Source organism: Salvelinus fontinalis, chromosome 6 (assembly GCF_029448725.1).
Source record: "Salvelinus fontinalis isolate EN_2023a chromosome 6, ASM2944872v1, whole genome shotgun sequence".
NCBI classification, from domain to species: domain Eukaryota; kingdom Metazoa; phylum Chordata; class Actinopteri; order Salmoniformes; family Salmonidae; genus Salvelinus; species Salvelinus fontinalis.
In genome coordinates, this window is record NC_074670.1 from 78,134,487 (window position 1) to 78,161,604 (window position 27,118).

A 27,118-nucleotide genomic window follows, 5' to 3' on the forward strand; every position below is an offset into this window, starting at 1 on the left:
TATATACATTTCATTTTTTTGTTTCACTTTCATAATAGGCATATTGCTAAAGAACTGGCAGCTTGCAATCAGATAATGTAATTATACTGCGTTGGGGCCCCATGCTCTTATTTTAAAAACATTCCCTATTGCCTGCAAAATAACAAAAAAGACTACACAGTATGTGTAATATGTAGCCTACAGTTTAGGGTTAGGTTAGTTTAGGATTAGGTTCGTTTGTTAGGTTAGGTTAGTTTAGGATAGGTTAGTTTAGGATTAGGTTAGTTTAGGTTAGCTGCATGGTAGGAAAAGTAATGTGTTGTGGGCTTCAATAGGCCTGCTGATACAATAGACAACCTGATGAGAGATCAGAATTTTAAATATCTACAAAAAATGTGGATGTTAAGGTGTAACTAAGGTGTGGTCCTGGATTTTCCTGAGCGCCCTCACCCTTCCTGACACACACACACACACACATGTATATTACGTTAAATAGTTAAATAAAGGTTACATTAAAATGTTCAAGTTCCAGGGACATCATGAATCACACACATTGTTATTCAAAAATCAACGGCAGCTCAGATTATGGAAAATAAATGGATGCACACAATACAATAACATCACACACTTTAATTCTCAAAGATCACTCAAAATGGAAGACGTTTTATGCTAACAAAGCAAGGAATTGTGAGTTCTAAAAGCAACGAGAAGCTTTTGTGCCGTGAGAAATCTAGACACTAGTGGCGTTTCCTTTCCCTCAAAAAACAATCTGACTGATGCGGACAGGAATTGTGACAGGAAGTAGCCATGGGGGAAAAGGAAGTGCCTGAGACAATACAGATTCTGAGGATTGGCCCCCAGCTGCATTTTTAACTCTGAAAAGGGATACAGTCACACATAAACGTTCCTTATCGACGGAGAAAAACAAAATGGGAACTTGTACTTAGAATTTAAGAATCAAGAACATCAGCCGCAAAGGTCTTAAAATCAGGAGACAACTTCTCTTTATTTAACAAGTGCGTTGGTATGAACATGATGCGGCTCCATTTTGGAAACGTGTCAGAAAATACTACAAAAAGACAGTTTGAACTAAACGCCCTGACCATAGACAGCCATTGTTTCTCTATGGTATAGTAGGTCAGGGCGTGACTGGGGTGTTCTAGTCTATTATTTCTATGTGGCGTTCTAGTTTTCATATTTCTTTGTTGGTGTGCTTGATATGGTTCCCAATTAGAGGCAGGCAGCTGGTAATCGTTGTCTCTAATTGGGGATCATATTTAGGTAGCCTTTTTTCCACCTGTGTTTTGTGGGATATTGAATTTTGTGTTTTAAGTTAGTGCATGTAGCACCTCTGTAGTCACAGATCGTTGTTTGTTTCGTTGTTTTGTGCGTTTTCAAATAAATTTTATGTGGAAACCACATTGGTTACCAAACCACTGCAGTTTGGTCCGATAATTATTACAGCGACCGTGACAGTGTGAACATGATGCCGCTCCATTTTGGAAACATATCATTAAATCCTACAAAAAGACAGTTTGAATTAAATGAAAACACATGCCTAATAATAACTTTATTAATTAATACATAATCTTTGATATTCAGTCAGAACAGGCAACACCAAAGTAGAAGTGATGTAATGACCTTTTAACAGCTAAACATGCTTCATGACCCCTAAGGTTATAAAAAACTATAACGATTCCAAACAGGTTATGCTGCCATCTCTCCTCCCCTGTGACTTAGGAGCCTCAGTGGGCCATTCACTGTACAAAAGAACACATGTCTTGGTGCATTATGCTAATTCACTTCCTAACAAACTTGACATTCCATTGTTCTAACAACTCATGTCTTCCGGAACACTGGGGGATGAGGAAATGTTATGACATATTACTGCCACTGGGAGGCTCTAGAGACCTGGAAATATACTGTAGTAGGTTGCCTGTATTGGTAAAGGCTACTGTATTTTTTGTTTTGTTTTTATTTAACCAGGCAAGTCAGTTAAAAACAAAATTATTATTTACAATGACGAGCTACCGCGGGCGATGTTGGGCGCCGCCCTATGGGGGTCCCAATCACAGCCGAATGTGATGAAGCCTGCAGTGGCTTGGACCGCTGCAACCCCTCAGGAGCCAAATGAAAGCTTAGTCAAATCAAACGTGAATAGGGTCTTGAAATATTGTCTTCAAATTAGTTTTTTTGAAAGAGACACAAAGTTTTACTCAAAGGTTTACTCTGTTATTACTGTCAATGAGATATTATACTATTTAATTGAACGATAGCACCGTAAATATGGCGTCCATTTTTGGAAGAATATGTCAGATTTCCCCCCCAATTTGTCATGCTATATGAAAATACCCTGTTAAACCCCTCTGATTTAATACGTTATAGATAAATCAGCAACTAAATGCAACAAGACACATTTTCAGATCAAAATGATAGTCTATCATACATGTACGTTATTTGTACTGTACACACACACACTCAGAGTGTGTGTCCCAAATGGCACCCCATTTCCTATATAGTGCACTACTTTTGACCAGGGCCCTATAGGTAAGTAGTGCACTACTTTTGACCAGAGCCTAATGGGCCCTGCACAAAAGTAATACACTATACAGGGAATAGGGTGCTATTTTAAACACAGCCACACAATTACATACAAACAGTGTCTTCACTCAGACTAGGTCTCTTCGTCATCGCTGTGATGTTGTGCTTGTTTCTCCTCCGTCAGGCGGCTCTCATCAATGTTCTCCAGTGAGTCGGCTCTCTGTAGTACAAGGTCAGACACGTTAATACACGGTAAGGTGTTCTGCTCGGGATAAATCCAGGGCTTCAGGTTAGGGTTGTGCTTCCTCTTCCACTCTGGATACTTCTGACAGGCCTTGTAGATCTTCTTCATGGCCTAGAGGGAAGGAGCACAAATATTCAGATTCTAAATGAATGTATTAATTAAGAGCCTCTTAGATAAGCCATGCAGACATGTTTTGAAGGGTTTTTATAAGTAAGCAATAAACTGTAAATTATGTGTTTATAAATAGTTGTTAAATGTGTAATAATGAGTTATAACACCACGGTATTACTTTTAATGGTGTCCATGATTAGTGATTTTGGAATCAAAACAGTCAAAACATATTTGGGAAATGCATGTACTTCCTAAAACCACTAGATGGAGGCAGAGATATACAATCATTTCTCTCTTCCCAAACCAGAGATGGATAATATAGACTACCCCATCTGATTTGTTAGGAACAATCTCTCTAGTTCTCGCTTTCAAGATACTACATTTCTTAGACAGATTTTATTTTTATTAGGATCTCTTTTCATCCTCATTTGAACTCTTCTTCCTTAAACATTTAAATACAATGTATAATACGATCACATTTTCACATAAACACACTGTTACAAACAGCCATAATACACTGACAGATGGAACAGATTGATTATTATATTCATATGATAATATTACCTTTGGTGCTACGAACTGAGAAGCTCTATTCACCACCCACTTGGGAAGGGAACCTGCAGTCCAAACAAAAAACATGAAGGTACAACACCAATACAATACTCCTCAAGTATTTCTAGTAGGTAGACCTATGATAGCAAATACAATACTAGCAAAAATGTGTTTTTCACTGCTTCCTGTTGACATAGTTCCTGCGGGACCCCTGGTTTACAGTAAAGACAGTAGACAGTAGATATAGTTCCAACTGTACCCCTGGTTTACAGTAAAGACAGTAGACAGTAGATATAGTTCCTACAGGACCCCTGGTTTACAGTGAGGATAGTATACAGTAGAGTTAGTTTCTGCAGGACTCATGGTTTACAGTAAAGACAGTAGACATAGTTCCTATAGGACCCCTGGTTTACAGTAAGGACAGTAGAAAGTAGATATAGTTCCTATAGGACCCCTGGTTTACATTTACATTTAAGTCATTTAGCAGACACTCTTTACAGTAAGGACAGTAGATATAGTTCCTATAGGACCCCTGGTTTACAGTAAGGACAGTAGATATAGTTCCTATAGGACCCCTGGTTTACAGTAAAGACAGTAGATATAGTTGCTATAGGACCCCTGGTTTACAGTAAGGACAGTAGATATAGTTGCTATAGGACCCCTGGTTTACAGTAAGGACAGTAGATATAGTTCCTATAGGACCCCTGGTTTACAGTAAGGACAGTAGATATAGTTCCTATAGGACCCCTGGTTTACAGTAAAGAGAGTAGACAGTAGATATAGTTCCTATAGGACCCCTGGTTTACAGTAAAGACAGTAGATATAGTTCCTATAGGACCCCTGGTTTACAGTAAGGACAGTAGATATAGTTCCTATAGGGCCCCTGGTTTACAGTAAGGACAGTAGATATAGTTCCTATAGGGCCCCTGGTTTACAGTAAGGACAGTAGATATAGTTCCTATAGGACCCCTGGTTTACAGTAAGGACAGTAGAAAGTAGATATAGTTCCTATAGAACCCCTGGTTTACAGTAAAGACAGTAGATATAGTTCCTATAGGACCCCTGGTTTACAGTAAGGACAGTAGATATAGTTCCTATAGGACCCCTGGTTTACAGTAAAGAGAGTAGACAGTAGATATAGTTCCTATAGGACCCCTGGTTTACAGTAAAGACAGTAGATATAGTTCCTATAGGACCCATGGTTTACAGTAAGGACAGTAGATATAGTTCCTATAGGACCCCTGGTTTACAGTAAGGACAGTAGATATAGTTCCTATAGGACCCCTGGTTTACAGTAAGGACAGTAGATATAGTTCCTATAGGACCCCTGGTTTACAGTAAAGACAGTAGATATAGTTCCTATAGGACCCCTGGTTTACAGTAAGGACAGTAGAGAAGTGTGACGATACTGTTCCAGCTGTTCATAGCTTCTGGGGATTCCATGCCATGAATATGAGCTTTACAGCAACGCACACACACACAGCGAGTCTCTTCACACTCAAGGACACACACACACACACACACACACACACACACGGAACAGAAGGCCTTTATTATCAATGGGGCAGCTTGAAGCAGCACAGGAAACAGATGACATCAGCAGATTCAGAAAACATGTCTTCAGCAGCAGTGGTGTTATACTGGTGCAGGGAGTATCAAAGGCTTCCTGATGCTTCACATTCACACCGAGTCTCTTCACACTCAAGGACACACACACACACACACACACCGAGTCTCTTCTCACTCAAGGACACACACACACACACACCGAGTCTCTTCTCACTCAAGGACACACACACACACACACACACACCGAGTCTCTTCACACTCAAGGACACACACACACACACACACACACACACACACACACACACACACACACACACCGAGTCTCTTCTCACTCAAGGACACACACACCGAGTCTCTTCTCACTCAAGGACACACACACACACACACACAGCGAGTCTCTTCACACTCAAGGACACACACACACTGAGTCTCTTCTCACTCAAGGACACACACACACACTGAGTCTGTATATAACCGGTTAAAAGGTTTACCTTTAGGATCGACCTGCATTAGGTAATAGAGAGTGGAGGAGCTGGCTCCGTTGGACTGAATCAGGTAGCCTGTCAGCAGAGACACCGCTCTCACATAGTCCTTTCTGGGTGGATATTGCTGGAATAAGACCAATCAAATGACCAATCAAATGAAAGTATTATTCCTACATGGATTACCATAACAAATGAAACCAGTCAGCTGTCCACATTATGTTGAGACTTCTTCTGTTTAACAAACCAGATTTCTTCTGAGTCACAACAGAGACATGTAGAGATGTAGACCCGACTTCTACAGTAGACTGGGCCTCTGGCAGAGCTTTCTTACTGAGTCTGCCAAACAGCACTAATGGAAACTATCTATTGTACAAAATTCACTAGACGACATGTACAACTTTAGTCAAATCATCTTCGTAATCCTACTCGTATGAAAAAAGAGGACCAGCCACTCGTCCATTGTGACGTTTTTAAAATTTAACTAGGCAAGTCAGTTAAGAACAAATTCTTATTTACGATGACGGCCTACCACCGGTGGGAGTCCGAATCACGGCCGGATGTGATGCCGCCTGGATTCAAACCAGGGACTGCAGTGACACCTCTTGCACTGAGATGCGGTGCCACTGCCCCGCTCGGGAGCCCCACGGTTGATAATATTCAGAGCAAACCAACACTGTGTGTAGATAAAGGTACATACCGGGTGTTTGACAGAGTAGTTGATGATCAGGAAGTCGTTGCCCAGAGGAAGCCATGATCTCATTGTGACAAAGTCCCTGTTCTTCAGGGGGCTCGGGCACTTCCCTACAAACACAATGACAACATGACGGCAGTGAAATATGCTTCAATGAGTCCAAATGTCCACATACTGTAGCATTCTATTGTCTAATTGTCTAGAGTTCTCAATGATTCTCAGTGACAAACTGCCTCACAAGCCAGTCTATACAGTCTATTTCTATGCCTGATTAGATTGCTGTACCTTTCATCTGCAACATGTGGTTACAGTAGGCCTAGTCATAAAAATACCTTTTACTTTGAGAAACATGGTTTAGTCTACTACATCTGTTGCATATTGACTCATACTGACTGGTGTTCACGTAGGCAGTTTAGAATCCTCTTCCTCCTCCTCATTCTCTTTCTCCTCCTCCCACTCCCCATCCTCCTCTTCTTCCCACTCCCCCTCCTCCCCCTCTTCATCCTCTTCCTCTCCCCCCCTCTTCCTCTTCCTCCTCCTCCCCCTGCTCCTCCTCCTCTTCCTCCTCCCCCTACTCCTCCTTTTTCCACTCTCAGGAGTAATATCCTATTTATGAAACTAACTCTCAGAAGTAATATCCTATTTATGAAACTAACTCTCAAGAGTAATATCCTACGTCTGTCACTAACTCACAGTAGTAATATCCTACGTCTGTCACTAACTCACAGTAGTAATATCCTACGTCTGAAACTAACTCTCAGGAGTAATATCCTACGTCTGTCACTAACTCACAGGAGTAATATCCTACGTCTGCGTTGACAGTAAGTCTGCCGATATCGTGGGTGTCGATCATGTTGCTGTCCCAGTTCTTCCGGTAGCTGGTGTCATGAAGGACGTCGTAAAGGGTGTCAGCAGTCACGTCCTTGCACACTATCCTCATCTGAAACAATAAGTAAAACACATTATATTAAAAAATGTATTGACAAATATATCTGCGTAATAACCTTAAACCCTGTTACCATGTTATTACATAGAAATTACTGTCACTACTTTTCTGCTACTGCTAATTACTGTGTGATTACATAGGACTATGTTAGCTATGAATAACAAGGTAGAACAGGGATTGAGTCAACTTTCCTGAACTGGGGCCTCTGAAGCTGTAACTGTCTTTAGTATCAATGAAGTTTAGAACGATGTAGGAGTGCATGTGTAACGGACGTGAAATGGCTAGCTAGTTAGCGGTGGTGCGAGCTAATAGCCTTTCAATCGGTGACGTCACTCGCTCTGAGACCTTGAAGTAGTGGTTCCCCTTGCTCTGCAAGGGCCGCGGCTTTTGTGGAGCGATGGGTAACGATGCTTCGTGGGTGACTGTTGTTGATGTGTGCAGAGGGTCCCTGGTTCGCGCCCGGGTCGGGGCGAGGCGACGGACTAAAGTTATACTGTTACACATGCCATAAAAATAGATCTGCTACAGACTCTCTTCCAGAAGGAATTATGTTACAGTTAACACATTGTTATTAGGAATGTTCCCAATAGACCAGTCTGTGTTTTATAGTAAATATTACACTGTGCAGAAAACCTTCAACAACTGGATTTCAAAAGATCTCCAGGTGGGAAAACAGTACACCACCATAACAACAACATTTGAAGTTGAGGAAGTTAAATATACCATATTACTGTAATACCTGTGTGACCACATGGAACCAACAGAATATACCAGGACCTAACTACATTCATTTACCATAGGATATATATTAGTTTTAATTATAATAAAACTATAGGAAGTGTTGCCTTGGAGATATTACATAAGATTACATCCATCCAAATGCTCTCTGTTTACATTACATCCATCCTAATGCTCATTATACAGTATAGTGTACATCATATTAAACCCTATACAGTATAGTGTACATCATATTAAACCCTATACAGTATAGTGTACATCATATTAAACCCTATACAGTATAGTGTACATCATATTAAACCCTATACTGTATAGTGTACATCATATTAAACCCTATACAGTATAGTGTACATCATATTAAACCCTATACAGTATAGTGTACATCATATTAAACCCTATACAGTATAGTGTACATCATATTAAACCCTATACAGTATAGTGTACATCATATTAAACCCTATACAGTATAGTGTACATCATATTAAACCCTATACAGTATAGTGTACATCATATTAAACCCTATACAGTATAGTGTACATCATATTAAACCCTATACAGTATAGTGTACATCATATTAAACCCTATACAGTATAGTGTACATCATATTAAACCCTATACAGTATAGTGTACATCATATTAAACCCTATACAGTATAGTGTACATCATATTAAACCCTATACAGTATAGTGTACATCATATTAAACCCTATACAGTATAGTGTACATCATATTAAACCCTATACAGTATAGTGTACATCATATTAAACCCTATACAGTATAGTGTACATCATATTAAACCCTATACAGTATAGTGTACATCATATTAAACCCTATACAGTATAGTGTACATCATATTAAACCCTATACAGTATAGTGTACATCATATTAAACCCTATACAGTATAGTGTACATCATATTAAACCCTATACAGTATAGTGTACATCATATTAAACCCTATACAGTATAGTGTACATCATATTAAACCCTATACAGTATAGTGTACATCATATTAAACCCTATACAGTATAGTGTACATCATATTAAACCCTATACAGTATAGTGTACATCATATTAAACCCTATACAGTATAGTGTACATCATATTAAACCCTATACAGTATAGTGTACATCATATTAAACCCTATACAGTATAGTGTACATCATATTAAACCCTATACAGTATAGTGTACATCATATTAAACCCTATACAGTATAGTGTACATCATATTAAACCCTATACAGTATAGTGTACATCATATTAAACCCTATACAGTATAGTGTACATCATATTAAACCCTATACAGTATAGTGTACATCATATTAAACCCTATACAGTATAGTGTACATCATATTAAACCCTATACAGTATAGTGTACATCATATTAAACCCTATACAGTATAGTGTACATCATATTAAACCCTATACAGTATAGTGTACATCATATTAAACCCTATACAGTATAGTGTACATCATATTAAACCCTATACAGTATAGTGTACATCATATTAAACCCTATACAGTATAGTGTACATCATATTAAACCCTATACAGTATAGTGTACATCATATTAAACCCTATACAGTATAGTGTACATCATATTAAACCCTATACAGTATAGTGTACATCATATTAAACCCTATACAGTATAGTGTACATCATATTAAACCCTATACAGTATAGTGTACATCATATTAAACCCTATACAGTATAGTGTACATCATATTAAACCCTATACAGTATAGTGTACATCATATTAAACCCTATACAGTATAGTGTACATCATATTAAACCCTATACAGTATAGTGTACATCATATTAAACCCTATACAGTATAGTGTACATCATATTAAACCCTATACAGTATAGTGTACATCATATTAAACCCTATACAGTATAGTGTACATCATATTAAACCCTATACAGTATAGTGTACATCATATTAAACCCTATACAGTATAGTGTACATCATATTAAACCCTATACAGTATAGTGTACATCATATTAAACCCTATACAGTATAGTGTACATCATATTAAACCCTATACAGTATAGTGTACATCATATTAAACCCTATACAGTATAGTGTACATCATATTAAACCCTATACAGTATAGTGTACATCATATTAAACCCTATACAGTATAGTGTACATCATATTAAACCCTATACAGTATAGTGTACATCATATTAAACCCTATACAGTATAGTGTACATCATATTAAACCCTATACAGTATAGTGTACATCATATTAAACCCTATACAGTATAGTGTACATCATATTAAACCCTATACAGTATAGTGTACATCATATTAAACCCTATACAGTATAGTGTACATCATATTAAACCCTATACAGTATAGTGTACATCATATTAAACCCTATACAGTATAGTGTACATCATATTAAACCCTATACAGTATAGTGTACATCATATTAAACCCTATACAGTATAGTGTACATCATATTAAACCCTATACAGTATAGTGTACATCATATTAAACCCTATACAGTATAGTGTACATCATATTAAACCCTATACAGTATAGTGTACATCATATTAAACCCTATACAGTATAGTGTACATCATATTAAACCCTATACAGTATAGTGTACATCATATTAAACCCTATACAGTATAGTGTACATCATATTAAACCCTATACAGTATAGTGTACATCATATTAAACCCTATACAGTATAGTGTACATCATATTAAACCCTATACAGTATAGTGTACATCATATTAAACCCTATACAGTATAGTGTACATCATATTAAACCCTATACAGTATAGTGTACATCATATTAAACCCTATACAGTATAGTGTACATCATATTAAACCCTATACAGTATAGTGTACATCATATTAAACCCTATACAGTATAGTGTACATCATATTAAACCCTATACAGTATAGTGTACATCATATTAAACTCTATACAGTATAGTGTACATCATATTAAACTCTATACAGTATAGTGTACATCATATTAAACTCTATACAGTATAGTGTACATCATATTAAACTCTATACAGTATAGTGTACATCATATTAAACTCTATACAGTATAGTGTACATCATATTAAACTCTATACAGTATAGTGTACATCATATTAAACTCTATACAGTATAGTGTACATCATATTAAACTCTATACAGTATAGTGTACATCATATTAAACCCTATACAGTATAGTGTACATCATATTAAACCCTATACAGTATAGTGTACATCATATTAAACCCTATACAGTATAGTGTACATCATATTAAACCCTATACAGTATAGTGTACATCATATTAAACTCTATACAGTATAGTGTACATCATATTAAACTCTATACAGTATAGTGTACATCATATTAAACTCTATACAGTAGGCCCAGCTACAAGCCAAGCACAGTGTATTACATTACCACGTAAACAAGCAAATAAGTGGATTTTCCCCATATCTCTGACGCATCAGTGAGTGACTGATATATATACAGTTCTGCCTGCGCCACAGCAGCAGAGTGGGATGGGAGCGTGGGATACCTGGAGGTCTTCAAGCCTTTCCTTGTGTTTGGGTTTCAGTGTTGTTACGTCCAAGACAAATGTATATATACAGTTGAAGTTGGAAGTTTACATACACTTAGGTTGGAGTTATTAAAACTCTCGTTTTCAACCACTCCACACATTTCTTGTTAACAAACTATAGTTTTGGCAAGTCGGTTAGGACATCTACTTTGTACATGACACAAGTCATTTTTCAAACAATTGTTTACAGACAGATTATTTCACTGTATCTCAATTCTAGTGGGTCAGAAGTTCACATACACTAAGTTGTCTGTGCCTTTAAATAGCTTGGAAAATTCCAGAAAATTATGTCATTGCTTTAGAAGCTTCTGATAGGCTAATTGACATCATTTGAGTCAATTGGAGGTATACCTGTGGATGTATTTCAAGGCCTACCTTCAAACTCAGTGCCTCTTTACTTGACATCATGGGAAAATCAAAAGAAATCAGCCAAGACCTCAGAAAGCAAACCAGATGGCATAATTTCTTGTTTTATTAATGTATGGATAGCCAGGGGTACGCTCCAACACTCAGACATCATTTACAAATGAGGCTTGTGTTTAATGAGTCCACCAGATCAGAAGCAGTAGGGATGACCAGGGATGTTCTCTGGATAAGTGCGTGAATTGGACCATGTTCGTGTCCTGCTAAGCGTTCAAAATGTAACGAATACTTTTGGGTGTCAGGGAAAATGTATGGAGTAAAAAGTACATCATTTTCTTTACGAATGTAGTGGAGTAAAAATTGTCAAAAATATAAACAGTAAAGTACAGAACCCTAAAAACGATTTGGAAGTATTTTTCCTTCAGTACTTTACACCACTGGCCACACCAATGTGTTGGAGGAAACACCGTACAGCTGGTGACCGAAGTCAGCGTGCATCCATCCTACCTGCCACTAGGAGGAGCTAGAGCGCGATGGGACAAGGACATCCCGGCCAGCCAAACGCTCCCCTAACCCAGACGACGCAGGGCCAAACCCTCCCCTAACCCAGACGACGCAGGGCCAAACCCTCCCCTAACCCAGACGACGCAGGGCCAAACCCTCCTCTAACCCGGACGACGCAGGGCCAAACCCTCCACTAACCCAGACGACGCAGGGCCAAACCCTCCTCTAACCCAGACGACGCTGGGCCAAACGCTCCTCTAACCCAGACGACGCTGGGCCAAACCATCCCCTAACCCAGACGACGCAGGGCCAAACGCTCCTCTAACCAGGACGACGCAGGGCCAAACCCTCCTCTAACCCGGACGACGCTGGGCCAAACCCTCCTCTAACCCGGACGACGCTGGGCCAAACCCTCCTCTAACCCGGACGACGCTGGGCCAAACCCTTCTCTAACCCGGACGACGCTGGGCCAAACCCTCTTCTAACCCAGACGACGCAGGGCCAAACCCTCTTCTAACCCAGACGACGCAGGGCCAAACCCTCGTCTAACCCGGACGACGCAGGGCCAAACCCTCCTCTAACCCAGACGACGCTGGGCCAAACCCTCCTCTAACCCAGACGACGCTGGGCCAAACCCTCCTCTAACCCAGACGACGCTGGGCCAAACCCTCCTCTAACCCAGACGACGCAGGGCCAAACCCTCCCCTAACCCGGACGACGCTGGGCCAAACCCTCCCCTTACCCGAACGACGCTGGACCAAACCCTCCCCTAACCCAGACGACGCTGGGCCAAACCCTTCCCTAACCCGGACGACGCTGGGCCAATTGTGCACCGCCTCATGGTTCTCCCAGTTGCGGCCGGCTGCGACACAGCCTGGGATCGAACCCGGGTCTGTAGTGACGCCTCAGACCGCCGCAGCACTCGGGAGGCCAGACAAATATATATTTTCTTCTCTTATTTGATCAGATATTTTCTAATGATGGTGGCCCCAGGCCTTTCCTTGTGTTTGGGAGAGGAAGGAAGGACAGAGAGAGGAGCCAGTGGTCAGAAGTGTAGTGTTTGTATTTAACCATGAGGCTGCAACAGGAGTTTCCCATAACACTTCGTATGGATACCCTGTTCATTAAGCATTATAAGCGCATTTCTAACACCTTATTAGCTGTGCATAATGCATTATAATGCACAACTTAGTTGACTTTCCTGGTGCTCTTCATAGCTGAAGTAAATATGTTTATTTGGTCTCTTCTGTGATCAATGAGCTTAATTCTATGAAACTCATCTTCAGTGGGGACCACTGGTTATTTGGCTGATCAAACGGCTCATCAAAATGTTGGACTCTTTGTGAGTAAAGAATTAAGAAAAGACAGGATTCAAGTGGAAACTACAGGGCAAAGAGTGGATTAATTCAATTTAATCTGACCCATTATCATAGAGGTGTAAAGAACAGGATAGGAAAACTGTAAAGAAGGGTTAGGTAGGCCTAGACCGGAATAAGGATTCCACTTCCTTCCATTCTAAATCCTTCATGATGCCTTTAGTTAATCAGTGTGCAGGGACTACAGTGCTGTATAGCATGCCAGGTGTGACACAATCAGATAGTGTGTGTCGGGTCAACGTAGCAAACGGCTCCACGTAACTCAATCAGTAGATCACTTAGGTTGAGTTAATAATAATTCACCATCACATCCCCCCCTGTCCAACCTCCGTCCGGGCCTGGCTTCTAACAGAAGGCCTAGTCGCTCCTCATTTCCACTGCCTGGGTTGCCTCCTTCGGTCAGGTCCCTCTGAATGGAATGTCGTCAATACCTACCTCTATGTTCTATTATTCAGGAGCCGAGAAGTGCATCACTGCCCCGGAAAATATTCATGTTCTATAAAGAGAGGTCTATCTAGCCTTCATCTCCTGTTATGTTGACGTTTGTTCTGGGTGTCAACATTGGTTTTCTCATTCCTCCTTCTAAACAATCCTTCATTCCTACTCTGTTTCTTGTGTTTCCTCTTTATCTGGGTTCCCAACGGGGTCAGCTGGAGTGTCTTCAGTAAGGGCTGTTACCCTCTTGGCCTGGCAGCAGGGTGGGGGGGGGATCAGGTTTCCTCTTTATCTGGGTTCCCGACGGGGTCCGCTGGAGTGTCTTCAGTAAGGGCTGTTACCCTATTGGCCTGGCAGCAGGGTGGAGGGGGGGGAGATCAGGTTTCCTCGTTACTAGCCATTACCACAGCTTTCCACTCTTTATTTTTCAGGACCTCACCCGGGTGGACGTCACATCAGAGACCCAGCCTGCCTTTCCTTTCTGACAGACAGAAACTGTCTGATGACCTAGTCTTACCTAGGACTACAGTATAGCTGGCCGCTACAGAGGTATGGTCAGATGATCGAGTCTTACCTACTGACGTCCACCCGGGTAGACGTCACATTTACAACGGAACGACTTGATTAGCGTAGTGTTAGCTAGTTGTCTTTGCTGTCCTTGTATCCACGATAATTGTGTAGTTTAGAGAAATTTAGTGAAATTGTCGAGGTTACCTAGCCAGCTTCACTTTCAACAACGTAGCCACTGCTAGCCAGGCTACTTCACCAGCCAGCAGTACTATATCATTTTAGTCAATAAGATCTTGTATTTTATTTTTATTTTTTTGCAACGTAAGCTTAACTTTCTGAACATTCGAGACGTGTAGCCCACTTGTCATTCTAATCTCCTTTGCATTAGCGTAGCCTCTTCTGTAGCCTGTCAACCATGTGTCTGTCTATCCCTGTTCTCTCCTCTCTGCACAGACCATACAAACGCTTCACACCGCGTGGCCGCGCCCACCCTAACCTGGTGGTCCCAGCCCGCACGACCCACGTGGAGTTCCAGGTCTCCGGTAGCCTCTGGAACTGCCGATCTGCGGCCAACAAGGCAGAGCTCATCTCAGCCTATGCGTCCCTCCAGTCCCTCGACTTCCTGGCACTGACGGAAACATGGCTCACCACAGATAACACTGCTACTCCTACTGCTCTCTCTTCGTCTGCCCACGTGTTCTCGCACACCCCGAGACCTTCTGGTCAGCGGGGTGGTGGCACCGGGATCCTCATCTCTCCCAAGTGGTCATTCTCTCTTTCTCCCCTTACCCATCTGTCTATCGCCTCCTTTGAATTCCATGCTGTCACAGTTACCAGCCCTTTCAAGCTTAACATCCTTATCATTTATCGCCCTCCAGGTTCCCTTGGAGAGTTCATCAATGAGCTTGATGCCTTGATAAGCTCCTTTCCTGAGGACGGCTCACCTCTCACAGTTCTGGGTGACTTTAACCTCCCCATGTCTACCTTTGACTCATTCCTCTCTGCCTCCTTCTTTCCACTCCTCTCCTCTTTTGACCTCACCCTCTCACCTTCCCCCCCTACTCACAAGGCAGGCATTACGCTTGACCTCATCTTTACTAGATGCTGTTCTTCCACTAACCTCATTGCAACTCCCCTCCAAGTCTCCGACCACTACCTTGTATCCTTTTCCCTCTCGCTCTCATCCAACACTTCCCACACTGCCCCTACTCGGATGGTATCGCGCCGTCCCAACCTCCGCTCTCTCTCCCCCGCTACTCTCTCCTCTTCCATCCTATCATCTCTTCCCTCTGCCCAAACCTTCTCCAACCTATCTCCTGATTCTGCCTCCTCAACCCTCCTCTCCTCCCTTTCTGCATCCTTTGACTCTCTATGTCCCCTATCCTCCAGGCCGGCTCGGTCCTCCCCTCCCGCTCCGTGGCTCGACGACTCATTGCGAGCTCACAGAACAGGGCTCCGGGCAGCCGAGCGGAAATGGAGGAAAACTCGCCTCCCTGCGGACCTGGCATCCTTTCACTCCCTCCTCTCTACATTTTCCTCTTCTGTCTCTGCTGCTAAAGCCACTTTCTACCACTCTAAATTCCAAGCATCTGCCTCTAACCCTAGGAAGCTCTTTGCCACCTTCTCCTCCCTCCTGAATCCTCCTCCCCCTCACCCCCCCCTCCTCCCTCTCTGCAGACGACTTCGTCAACCATTTTGAAAAGAAGGTCGACGACATCCGATCCTCGTTTGCTAAGTCAAACGACACCGCTGGTTCTGCTCACACTGCCCAACCCTGTGCTTTGACCTCTTTCTCCCCTCTCTCTCCAGATGAAATCTCGCGTCTTGTGACGGCCGGCCGCCCAACAACCTGCCCGCTTGACCCTATCCCCTCCTCTCTTCTCCAGACCATTTCCGGAGACCTTCTACCTTACCTCACCTCGCTCATCAACTCATCCCTGACCGCTGGCTACGTCCCTTCCGTCTTCAAGAGAGCGAGAGTTGCACCCCTTCTGAAAAAACCTACACTCGATCCCTCCGATGTCAACAACTACAGACCAGTATCCCTTCTTTCTTTTCTCTCCAAAACTCTTGAACGTGCCGTCCTTGGCCAGCTCTCCTGCTATCTCTCTCAGAATGACCTTCTTGATCCAAATCAGTCAGGTTTCAAGACTAGTCACTCAACTGAGACTGCTCTTCTCTGTATCACGGAGGCGCTCCGCACTGCTAAAGCTAACTCTCTCTCCTCTGCTCTCATCCTTCTAGACCTATCGGCTGCCTTCGATACTGTGAACCATCAGATCCTCCTCTCCACCCTCTCCGAGTTGGGCATCTCCGGCGCGGCCCACGCTTGGATTGCGTCCTACCTGACAGGTCGCTCCTACCAGGTGGCGTGGCGAGAATCTGTCTCCTCACCACGCGCTCTCACCACTGGTGTCCCCCAGGGCTCTGTTCTAGGCCCTCTCCTATTCTCGCTATACACCAAGTCACTTGGCTCTGTCATAACCTCACATGGTCTCTCCTATCATTGCTATGCAGACGACACACAATTAATCTTCTCCTTTCCCCCTTCTGATGACCAGGTGGCGAATCGCATCTCTGCATGTCTGGCAGACATATCAGTGTGGATGACGGATCACCACCTCAAGCTGAACCTCGGCAAGACGGAGCTGCTCTTCCTCCCGGGGAAGGACTGTCCGTTCCATGATCTCGCCATCACGGTTGACAACTCCATTGTGTCCTCCTCCCAGAGCGCTAAGAACCTTGGCGTGATCCTGGACAACACCCTGTCGTTCTCCACCAACATCAAGGCGGTGGCCCGTTCCTGTAGGTTCATGCTCTACAACATCCGCAGAGTACGACCCTGCCTCACACAGGAAGCGGCGCAGGTCCTAATCCAGGCACTTGTCATCTCCCGTCTGGATTACTGCAACTCGCTGTTGGCTGGGCTCCCTGCCTGTGCCATTAAACCCCTACAACTCATCCAGAACGCCGCAGCCCGTCTGGTGTTCAACCTTCCCAAGTTCTCTCACGTCACCCCGCTCCTCCGCTCTCTCCACTGGCTTCCAGTTGAAGCTCGCATCCGCTACAAGACCATGGTGCTTGCCTACGGAGCTGTGAGGGGAACGGCACCTCAGTACCTTCAGGCTCTGATCAGGCCCTACACCCAAACAAGGGCACTGCGTTCATCCACCTCTGGCCTGCTCGCCTCCCTACCACTGAGGAAGTACAGTTCCCGCTCAGCCCAGTCAAAACTGTTCGCTGCTCTGGCACCCCAATGGTGGAACAAACTCCCTCACGACGCCAGGACAGCGGAGTCAATCACCACCTTCCGGAGACACCTGAAACCCCACCTCTTCAAGGAATACCTAGGATAAAGCAATCCTTCTGCCCCCCCCCCCCCCCCCTTAAAATGATCTAGATGCACTATTGTAAAGTGACTCATGTGAAGGCCAAATTACAGAGGAGGAACTGCTTGTTGCAATTGGGGCCTTTAAAGATGGGAAAACTCCAGGGCTGGATGGCATACCAGTGGAAGTATACAAAACGTTTTTTGATATACTCAAAGGACCTTTATTAACTTGTTTTAACCACTCCTATATAAATGGTAGATTATCAGACACACAACAAGAAGGTCTGATATCGTTATTACTGAAACAGGACCCAAGTGGTATATATAAAGATCCAGTCCAATTAAAAAATTGGAGACCTCTTACACTTCAGTGTTGTGATGCAAAAATCCTAGCAAAATGTTTGGCGCATAGAATAAAAAAAGTTTTGTCAGATATTATTCATCCTAATCAGACAGGTTTTTTACATGGACGATACATTGGAGATAATATAAGGCAAGTACTGGAAACAATAGAACACTATGAGATATCGGGGACACCAGGCCTGGTTTTCATAGCTGATTTTGAAAAGGCTTTTGATAAAGTACGACTGGAGTTTATATATAAATGCCTAGAATATTTCAATTTTGGGGAATCTCTTATAAAATGGGTTAAAATTATGTATAGTAACCCTAGGTGTAAAATAGTAAATAATGGCTACATCTCAGAAAGTTTTAAACTATCTAGAGGAGTAAAACAAGGTTGTCCACTATCGGCATATCTATTTATTATTGCCATCGAAATGTTAGCTGTTAAAATTAGATCAAACATTAATATTAAAGGATTAGAAATCCATGGCTTAAAAACTAAGGTGTCATTGTACGCTGATGATTCATGTTTTCTTTTAAAACCACAACTAGAGTCTCTCCAGGGCCTCATAGAGGATCTAGATACCTTTGCTATCCTCTCTGGATTAAAACCAAATTATGATAAATGTACCATATTACGTATTGGATCACTAAAAAATACACATTTTATATTGCCATGTAGTTTACCAATTAAATGGTCTGACGGAGATGTGGACATACTCGGTATAAAAATCCCAAAAGAAAGAAATGATCTCACTCCAATAAATTTTTATAGAAAGTTAGCAAAAATAGAGAAGATCTTGCTACCATGGAAAGGAAAATACCTGTCTATTTGTGGAAAAATCACCCTAATTAACTCTTTAGTCATATCACAGTTTACCTATTTGCTTATGGTTTTGCCTACACCTAGTGACCTGTTTAAATTATATGAACAAAAAATATTCAATTTTATTTGGAACGGCAAGCCAGATAAAATTAAAAGGGCCTATTTATATAACGAATATGAATTCGGAGGGCAGAAATTATTAAATATTAAAGCATTAGACCTCTCACTAAAGGCATCGGTCATACAAAAGTTATACTTAAATCCAAACTGGTTCTCTAGTAAACTGGTACGAATGTCTCATCCTATGTTCAAGAAGGGCCTTTTTCCCTTTATTCAGATTACACCTGCTCATTTTCGGTTGTTTGAAAAGGAAATGATCTCCAAAATATCCTTATTCTTTAAACAAGCCTTAGAAAGTTGGTTGCAATTTCAGTTTAATCCACCTGAAAGGACGGAACAAATAGTACAACAAATATTGTGGTTAAATTCAAATATAATAATTGATAAAAAAACTGTATTTATCGAAGAAATGTTTAAAAAAGGTATAATTTTTGTGAATGATATCATAAATAGGACTGGTGGAGTTATGTCACACATGCAGCTAACACAGACATATGGAAAAGTCTGCTCTACCCAAAATTACAACCAATTAATTGCAGCATTACCACAAAAATGGAAGAGGCAAGTAGAAGGGGAAAAAAGTAAGGAACTTGTATGTCGGCCCTGTATTAAAGAACAAAAATGGTTAAAGAAAAGTGTGATAAATAAAAACATATACCAATTTCATTTAAGGACCAAAAAACTAACAGCTGTGCCATACAAATTGCAAAATAGTTGGGAAGAGATTTTCGATGTACCCATTCCATGGCACATGGTTTATGAATTGATACGCAAAACAACGCCGGATTCAAAACTTCGAATTTTTCAATATAAATTACTGTACAAAATTCTTGCAACTAATAGAATGTTATATATATGGGGTATACAATCTTCCCAGCTCTGCAGATTCTGTTGTGAGGAGGCAGAGTCATTAGATCATTTATTTTGGTATTGTCCATATGTAGCTCGTTTTTGGTCACAGGTCCAGGAATGGCTGAAGAATTGCAATATTTGCCTAAAACTAACGCTACAGATAGCAATACTGGGGGATTTGAAAAGCCATAGTCAATCAATCAATAATATAATAATTATTTTGGCAAAGATGTTTATTTTTAATTTACAATCTGTAGAAGCTATGAGAATAGGAAGGTTCAGGTCTTTTGTGAAGCATCACAGCACAGTTGAGAAATGTATGGCAAATAGAAATCCGAAATGGATGATGTTGGAAGATAGATGGGAGGGGTTGGGTGGAGCTGAAGGGTGGGACTAATAACAAGATAAACAATATAGGGCATACGGGATCTGTGAAATGTGTATAGGTGCGGAGCTTTTGTGAAATAGCACAGTTACAAGTGGAAATAAAATTCGATGGACAACAGAAATAGAGGAAGGACTAAGAACAAATAAGAGAGAACTATTGTAAAGTGGACTGTGTCTGTAAGATAGGTATAAGATGTAGAAATTGAAGGTAAAAGCAGAAGTGTTTATAAGTTTACTCCAATTGGGGGATTGGTGGTAGGGTCGCGGGGAATAATAATAAAGGCATATTCTTTAAAAAAGTATGTATGTCTATATAGGTATGTGTATGTATATATGTGTATATGTATGCATACGTATATGGATATATATATTTACCCAAAAAAATATGGGGGAATGGAAATGATGCAGACAATTACATTGGAAGCAACATTCTTTCCGCAATACTAAGCTGATCCACCCCCCAAAAAAAAAAAAAAAAAAAGAAAAAAAAAAAAAAAAAAAAAAAGAAAAAAAAGTGGCTGTTCCACTGGATGTCATAAGGTGAATGCACCAATTTGTAAGTCGCTCTGGATAAGAGCGTCTGCTAAATGACTTAAATGTAAATGTAAATGTATATAATATAGAAGTATACAATACATATTGCGTAATGTCGTCTAGTGTGTTGAGGGTTCTGTTTCTGAATTAATTGTTTGGACCCTACTTTGTTACAGTATGCATCTACATTAGGTCTACATAGGCTATACTGCTATGCTACTATACTACAATACCACTACACTACTAAGCCACTATACTACTATGCTGCTAAACCAATACACCCCTATACAACTACACTACTAATAAATGGCTATACTCATATACTACTGTGCTACTATACCAATATACTAATATACTGCTATACTACTACACAACTATACCACTATACTAGTATACCAATATAATGTTATACGGATATACTACTATGCCACAATACTACTATACTACCATACTAATATGCTGCTATGCTACTATACTGCTATACTAATATGGTACTATACTACCACGCTGATATACAGCTATACTACTATACTACCATACTGCCATGCTACTATACTGCCATACTAATATGGTACTATACTACCATACTGATATACTACTATACTGCCATACTAATATACTGCTATGCTACTATACTGCCATACTAATATGGTACTATACTACCATGCTGATATACTGCTATACCAATATACTAATACACTACTATACTTCTGTGCTACTATACTTCCATACCGATATACTGATATACTACCATACTAATATTCTACCATGCTACTATACTTCCATGCTACTATGTTACTATACTTCTATGCCGATATACAACTATACTACTATACCAATATACTACTACACTACTATACCGCTTTACTAATATACTCCATTGCTGCTATATTAATATACTGCCATACGACTATACTGCTATTCTACTATACTACTATACTGCAATATCAATATAAAGCTAAAATACTACACTTCTATATTAATATACTCCTATACAACTACACTACTAATAAACGGCTATACTCATATACTACTATACTGCTGTGCTACCATACCAATATACTAATATACCAATATACCAATATAATGTTATACTGATATACTACTATGCCACTATACTAATACACCACTATTCTACTATACTTCTGTGCTACTATACTTCTATACCGATATACTGATATACTGCTGTACTACCATACTACTATACTAATATTCTACCATGCTACTATACTTCCATGCTACTATGTTACTATACTTCTATACTACTATACTAATATACTACTACACTACTATACCGCTTTACTAATATACTCCATTGCGGCTATATTAATATACTGCTATATGACTATACTACTATACTGCAATATCGATACAAAGCTATAACACTACACTTCTATACCACCACACTGCTAGTATAGTAGTATACCGCCATACTACTACACCACAATAATAGTATAATAATATACTACTATGCTGCTATACTACTATACTATCATACTACCATTCTGCTATAGTAATATACTGCTACACCACTATAATACTATGTTAGTATACTACTATGCCAATATACTACTATAGTCCTGTACTGCAATACTACTATGCTAATGTACTGCCATACTAATATGGTGCTATACTAGTATACTTCTATGTTGGTACACCGCCATACTACTATACCACTATATTGCTATATTAGTATGCCACCATACGACTGCGCTGGTATGCTACTATGCTACAATAATACTATACCGATATAGCACTATACTACTATATTGCTATATTAGTATGTCACCATACTACTGCACTGATATACTAATATGCTACAATAATACTATACCAATATACCACTATACTACTATATTGATATATTAGTATGCCACCATACTACTGCACAGTTATACTACTATGCTACAATAATACTATACCAATATACTGTTAAACTACTATGCTACAATAATACTATACCAATATACCACAATACTACTATATTAGTATGCCACCATACTACTGCACTGATATACTACAATAATACTATACCAATATACCACTATACTACTATATTGATATATTAGTATGCCACCATACTACTGCACTGTTATACTACTATGCTACAACAATACTATACCAATATACCGTTAAACTACTATGCTACAATAATACTATACCAATATACCACAATACTACTATATTAGTATGCCACCATACTACTGCGCTGCTAAACTACTATGCTACAATAATACTATACCAATATACCACTATGCCGCTATACTACAATACGACTATTCTGCTATAGTAATATATTGCTATTCTACTATACTACTATTCTGGTATACTGCTATCCTTTTATACTACTATACTACGATGCAACTATACTGCTATACTGCTATTCTACTTTACTGCTATACTGCTATACTGTAGTGCAGAATTGGGATCCACCTGAATTCCTATCCAATGGTGCAATAACAAACGTTCCATGAAATATGAACGAATCCTCTGGAGCTGATGAGTATTTTAGGACATGAGTACAGAATTAGACAAAAAGGTGCTATCTAGAACCTAAACGAGTTATTTGGCTGTCCCCATAGGAGAACCCTTTGAAGATCCATGTTTGGTTCCAAGGCCCTTTCCACAGAGGGTTCTATATGGAACCCAACAGGGTTCTACCTGGAACTGAAAAACGATTCTACAAGGAACCAGAAGGGGTTCTCCTTTGGGGACAACCGAAGAACCCTTTTGGAACCATTTTTTCTCAGAGTGTAGGCAATGTTTTCGGAAACCGCTAAATTCTTGGTACATTGTACTGCATAATGTTGCTGTCCTAAATTATCATAAATGAGAGGAAGCTCTCCTTTTAATAATTTAGGACTTTCATCATTCTTCATCATCCTTGATAAGCCCCTTCTCCTTTCTCTCTTTCTCTCCTCCTCATCCTCCCTAGCTTATCATTATGTCAGCCCTATTCACTAGACATGAAGGTCTGAGACTGAATAAACTACTGTTGTATCAACAAGTATTTGCTGCAAGATGAGAAGATGAGAAACCTCAGCAGTTATTTATCTAGTGAGTGTTACAGTATAGGAGAGAGTGTATTAGAGCAGACACAGCAGTATGGGTAATGGAATACTGGAGGGGTCTCTAAGGGGGGGGCAGAAGAGAAACACAGCAGTATGGGTAATGGAATACTGGAGGGGTCTCTAAGGGGGGGGACAGAAGAGAAACACAGCAGTATGGGTAATGGAATGCTCCAGGGGTCTCTATGGGGGAGGACAGAAGAGAAACACAGCAGCATGGGTAATAGAATGCTCCAGGGGTCTCTAAGGGGGGGGGGGGGACAGAAGAGAAACACAGCAGTATGGGTAATAGAAGGCTCCAGGGGTCTCTAAGGGGGGAGGACAGAAGAGAAACACAGCAGTATGGGTAATGGAATGCTCCAGGGGTCTCTAAGGGGGGGGGGGGGGGACAGAAGAGAAACACAGCAGTATGGGTAATAGAATGCTCCAGGGGTGTCTAAGGGGGGGGGGGACAGAAGGGAAACACAGCAGCATGGGTAATAGAAGGCTCCAGGGGTCTCCAAGGGGGGGGGGGGCGGGGGGGGGGGACAGAAGGGAAACACAGCAGCATGGGTAATAGAATGCTCCAGGGGTCTCTAAGGGGGAGGACAGAAGAGAAACACAGCAGTATGGGTAATGGAATGCTCCAGGGGTCTCTAAGGGGGAGGACAGAAGAGAAACACAGCAGTATGGGTAATAGAGACCCCTGGAGCATTCTAAGTCTACTGTAGACTATTGAGATACCTCCCAAGTGATGGAGAGACACTGACAGTATTTGTCATTATGTGCCACTGATATAGTTAAGAGACCAGCACACATTATAATAAGTTCTGGTTGACTATGTTAACAGTCACCAGTGTATTATGAAGCCTGAACTCTGGTGTACTTAATTATCTAAATCAGAAAATATTAACTGTGTATGAACTGGGGAATTACTCAATGCCATGTTATTCACAAAGATAAACCTACATGTCAAGTCTAACTACTCAAGTCTACTCCAGACATAATATCATGCATACGGCTGTATACAGGATGTATTGATGATCGTATTGATTTTAACATTAGGAAAAGTATCATTATGATTCCACACGTTAGATTCAAACCTGTGCAGTTGAAAAATATATATATACTAATCTTGAGAAGCGCTACAGTAGTTCGGTTCCTCTTGGAAACCTCAAGTTCCACACTTCCAGTCTTCTCTCCTCTCCGCAGTGCAGTGCTTTCTCTTTAAGCACCGCACCACACGTACCAGAATGAATGTGTAGTAGCGACACACTTGCCTTTAGTTTCTGGATAGTTTTACACTCTTCATCCCTGCACCACACCGTCACGTTTCCCTTGTTGTAGCGCGCGGTCCATCCCTCCTGGTTTTCACATTGTTCCTTGAAAGAGGTAAAGTCTGTATCGTCTGGTATCTGAACGGGCATCTTCTTGTACCCTCCTTGTGATGTGGTACAAATGTATCAGTTGGAGACTGACGACAGACAGAAAGTGGTAATCTCCTTTTGTATTTAGATTTTCCTTTGGCTTTGTTAGCTCCCACCGCAATGCTGAGTTCGATGGTTATGATAGGTGTCACCACAAAGTGCTTTCCAGGGGAAATTCAGTAACAATTAAAGTCCCAATAACAAGTAGAAACTAATTTGAAGGTAAAGCTAAGACTAATTTACGTGGACTTTTGTCCGGAGTCCTGTTGATACTGCTACCTACTTTCAGCAGGTGCACCTACGTCGTACTAATGTCCCCTGCCTCTGAAGCTCTCACAGCCAATCACAAGTCACTGTGGTGGAGCACCGCGAATAGGTAGAGGCGTCAGGTTACCAACATCCCGGTTTCAGGTGCGGTGCGGTAGTCCTAGACAACACAACATGGCCGCGTAGTTAGTCAGACGGACAGATGAACAACATGATCAGGTGTCATGTTTATGACGTGTTTGTTTTGGTCTAATTGTCTGCTGGTGAGGGTAGGCGAAAAAGCGTAGCTTTTTATCCAGCAACCTGTAATAACGTTTATAATCACGTTTGTATTCATTTTTCATATTTAAAAACGTCACTCTGTCCACTAATGAGTCACTGTATATAAGGACAACGATGTGGGCTCCTACAGATTAGGCATATTATTTTAGATGTGTTGTAAGGTTTTATTTCAGTTTTGCATTGCCACAACCACTAGTGGCCACCAGAAATAAATGTTCAAATAAATATGAACAGTGGTTTTGAGAATACACTCTACCACTAATCCACCTGAAGAGCAGTCATGATGATGATGTATGTGACATTTATCTTAGCTTGCTATTCATCCATGATAATAGGACCCAATTCATTGCCTTTCTAACAATGAAACCTGACCACAATTGACTACCTCAATGGTTGATGATATTGGATCCAGGGGACAGACATTATCAATGAAACTATACCTAATGGGTTTCCCTTTCAAGGGAAGGCTGTTCAATTTTACTACAGTTACGTGAGGCCACAGGCTTTGTGAGTCTAGAGGGAGTTGATCAACACCAACACAATTCATTGGAGTTCAGTGGGAGTTTGCAGTAAACATGGCTCAGAGCACTTTTGTGAGCCACTGACCCTTGTCACTTCAAGACATCTGCCCTGGTAACCTGACCCAACTACAAGCACAAAGCTACACCATTATGATAGCCAATTCATCTAAATTACCATATGCTACTTTAAAATGGACAGATTAAACAACCTGTTCTTCTTAACGATGAGTACCCTACAAACTCATCATTAAGCTCGGGGCCTTGGATCTGAATCCCGCCCTGTGCAACTTGGTCCTGGACTTCGTGACGGGCCGCACCCAAGGTGGTGAAGGTAGGAAACAACACCTCCACTTCGCTGATCCTCCACACAGGGGCCCCACAAGGGTGCGTGCTCAGCCCCCTCCTGTACTCCCTGTTCACCCATGACTGCGTGGCCAAGCACACCTCCAACTCAATCTTCAAGTTTGCAGACGACACAACAGTAGTAGGCCCGATTACCAACAATGACAAGACAGCCTACAGGGAGGAGGTGAGGGCCCTGGGAGAGTGGTGCCAGG

General features: G+C 41.1%; 1 protein-coding gene across 1 annotated transcript; it reads right to left on the reverse strand.

Annotated features, from left to right (window-relative positions):
• Nucleotides 1-595: 595 nt before the first annotated feature.
• LOC129858499 (START domain-containing protein 10-like) lies at nucleotides 596-25,954 on the reverse strand. Its single transcript, XM_055927773.1, has 6 exons — nucleotides 25,345-25,954; nucleotides 6,965-7,112; nucleotides 6,179-6,282; nucleotides 5,488-5,605; nucleotides 3,440-3,492; nucleotides 596-2,875 (listed from the first exon to the last, which is right to left on the reverse strand). The coding sequence occupies exons 1-6, from the start codon at nucleotides 25,489-25,491 to the stop codon at nucleotides 2,654-2,656; spliced, it is 792 nt and encodes a 263-aa protein (XP_055783748.1). The 5' UTR covers nucleotides 25,492-25,954; the 3' UTR covers nucleotides 596-2,653.
• Nucleotides 25,955-27,118: the final 1,164 nt, after the last annotated feature.

What these genes read in the sequence shown, in the direction of transcription:
- LOC129858499 (XM_055927773.1), bottom strand. Translation starts at nt 25,491, where the DNA reads ATGCCCGTTCAGATACCAGACGATACAGACTTTACCTCTTTCAAGGAA. An exon ending in AAACTATCCAGAAACTAAAG is followed by an intron (nt 7,113 to 25,344) that starts GCAAGTGTGTCG and finishes TTATTGTTTCAG; the next exon opens with ATGAGGATAGTGTGCAAGGA. An exon ending in AATGCAGGTCGATCCTAAAG is followed by an intron (nt 3,493 to 5,487) that starts GTAAACCTTTTA and finishes TTTGGACTGCAG; the next exon opens with GTTCCCTTCCCAAGTGGGTG.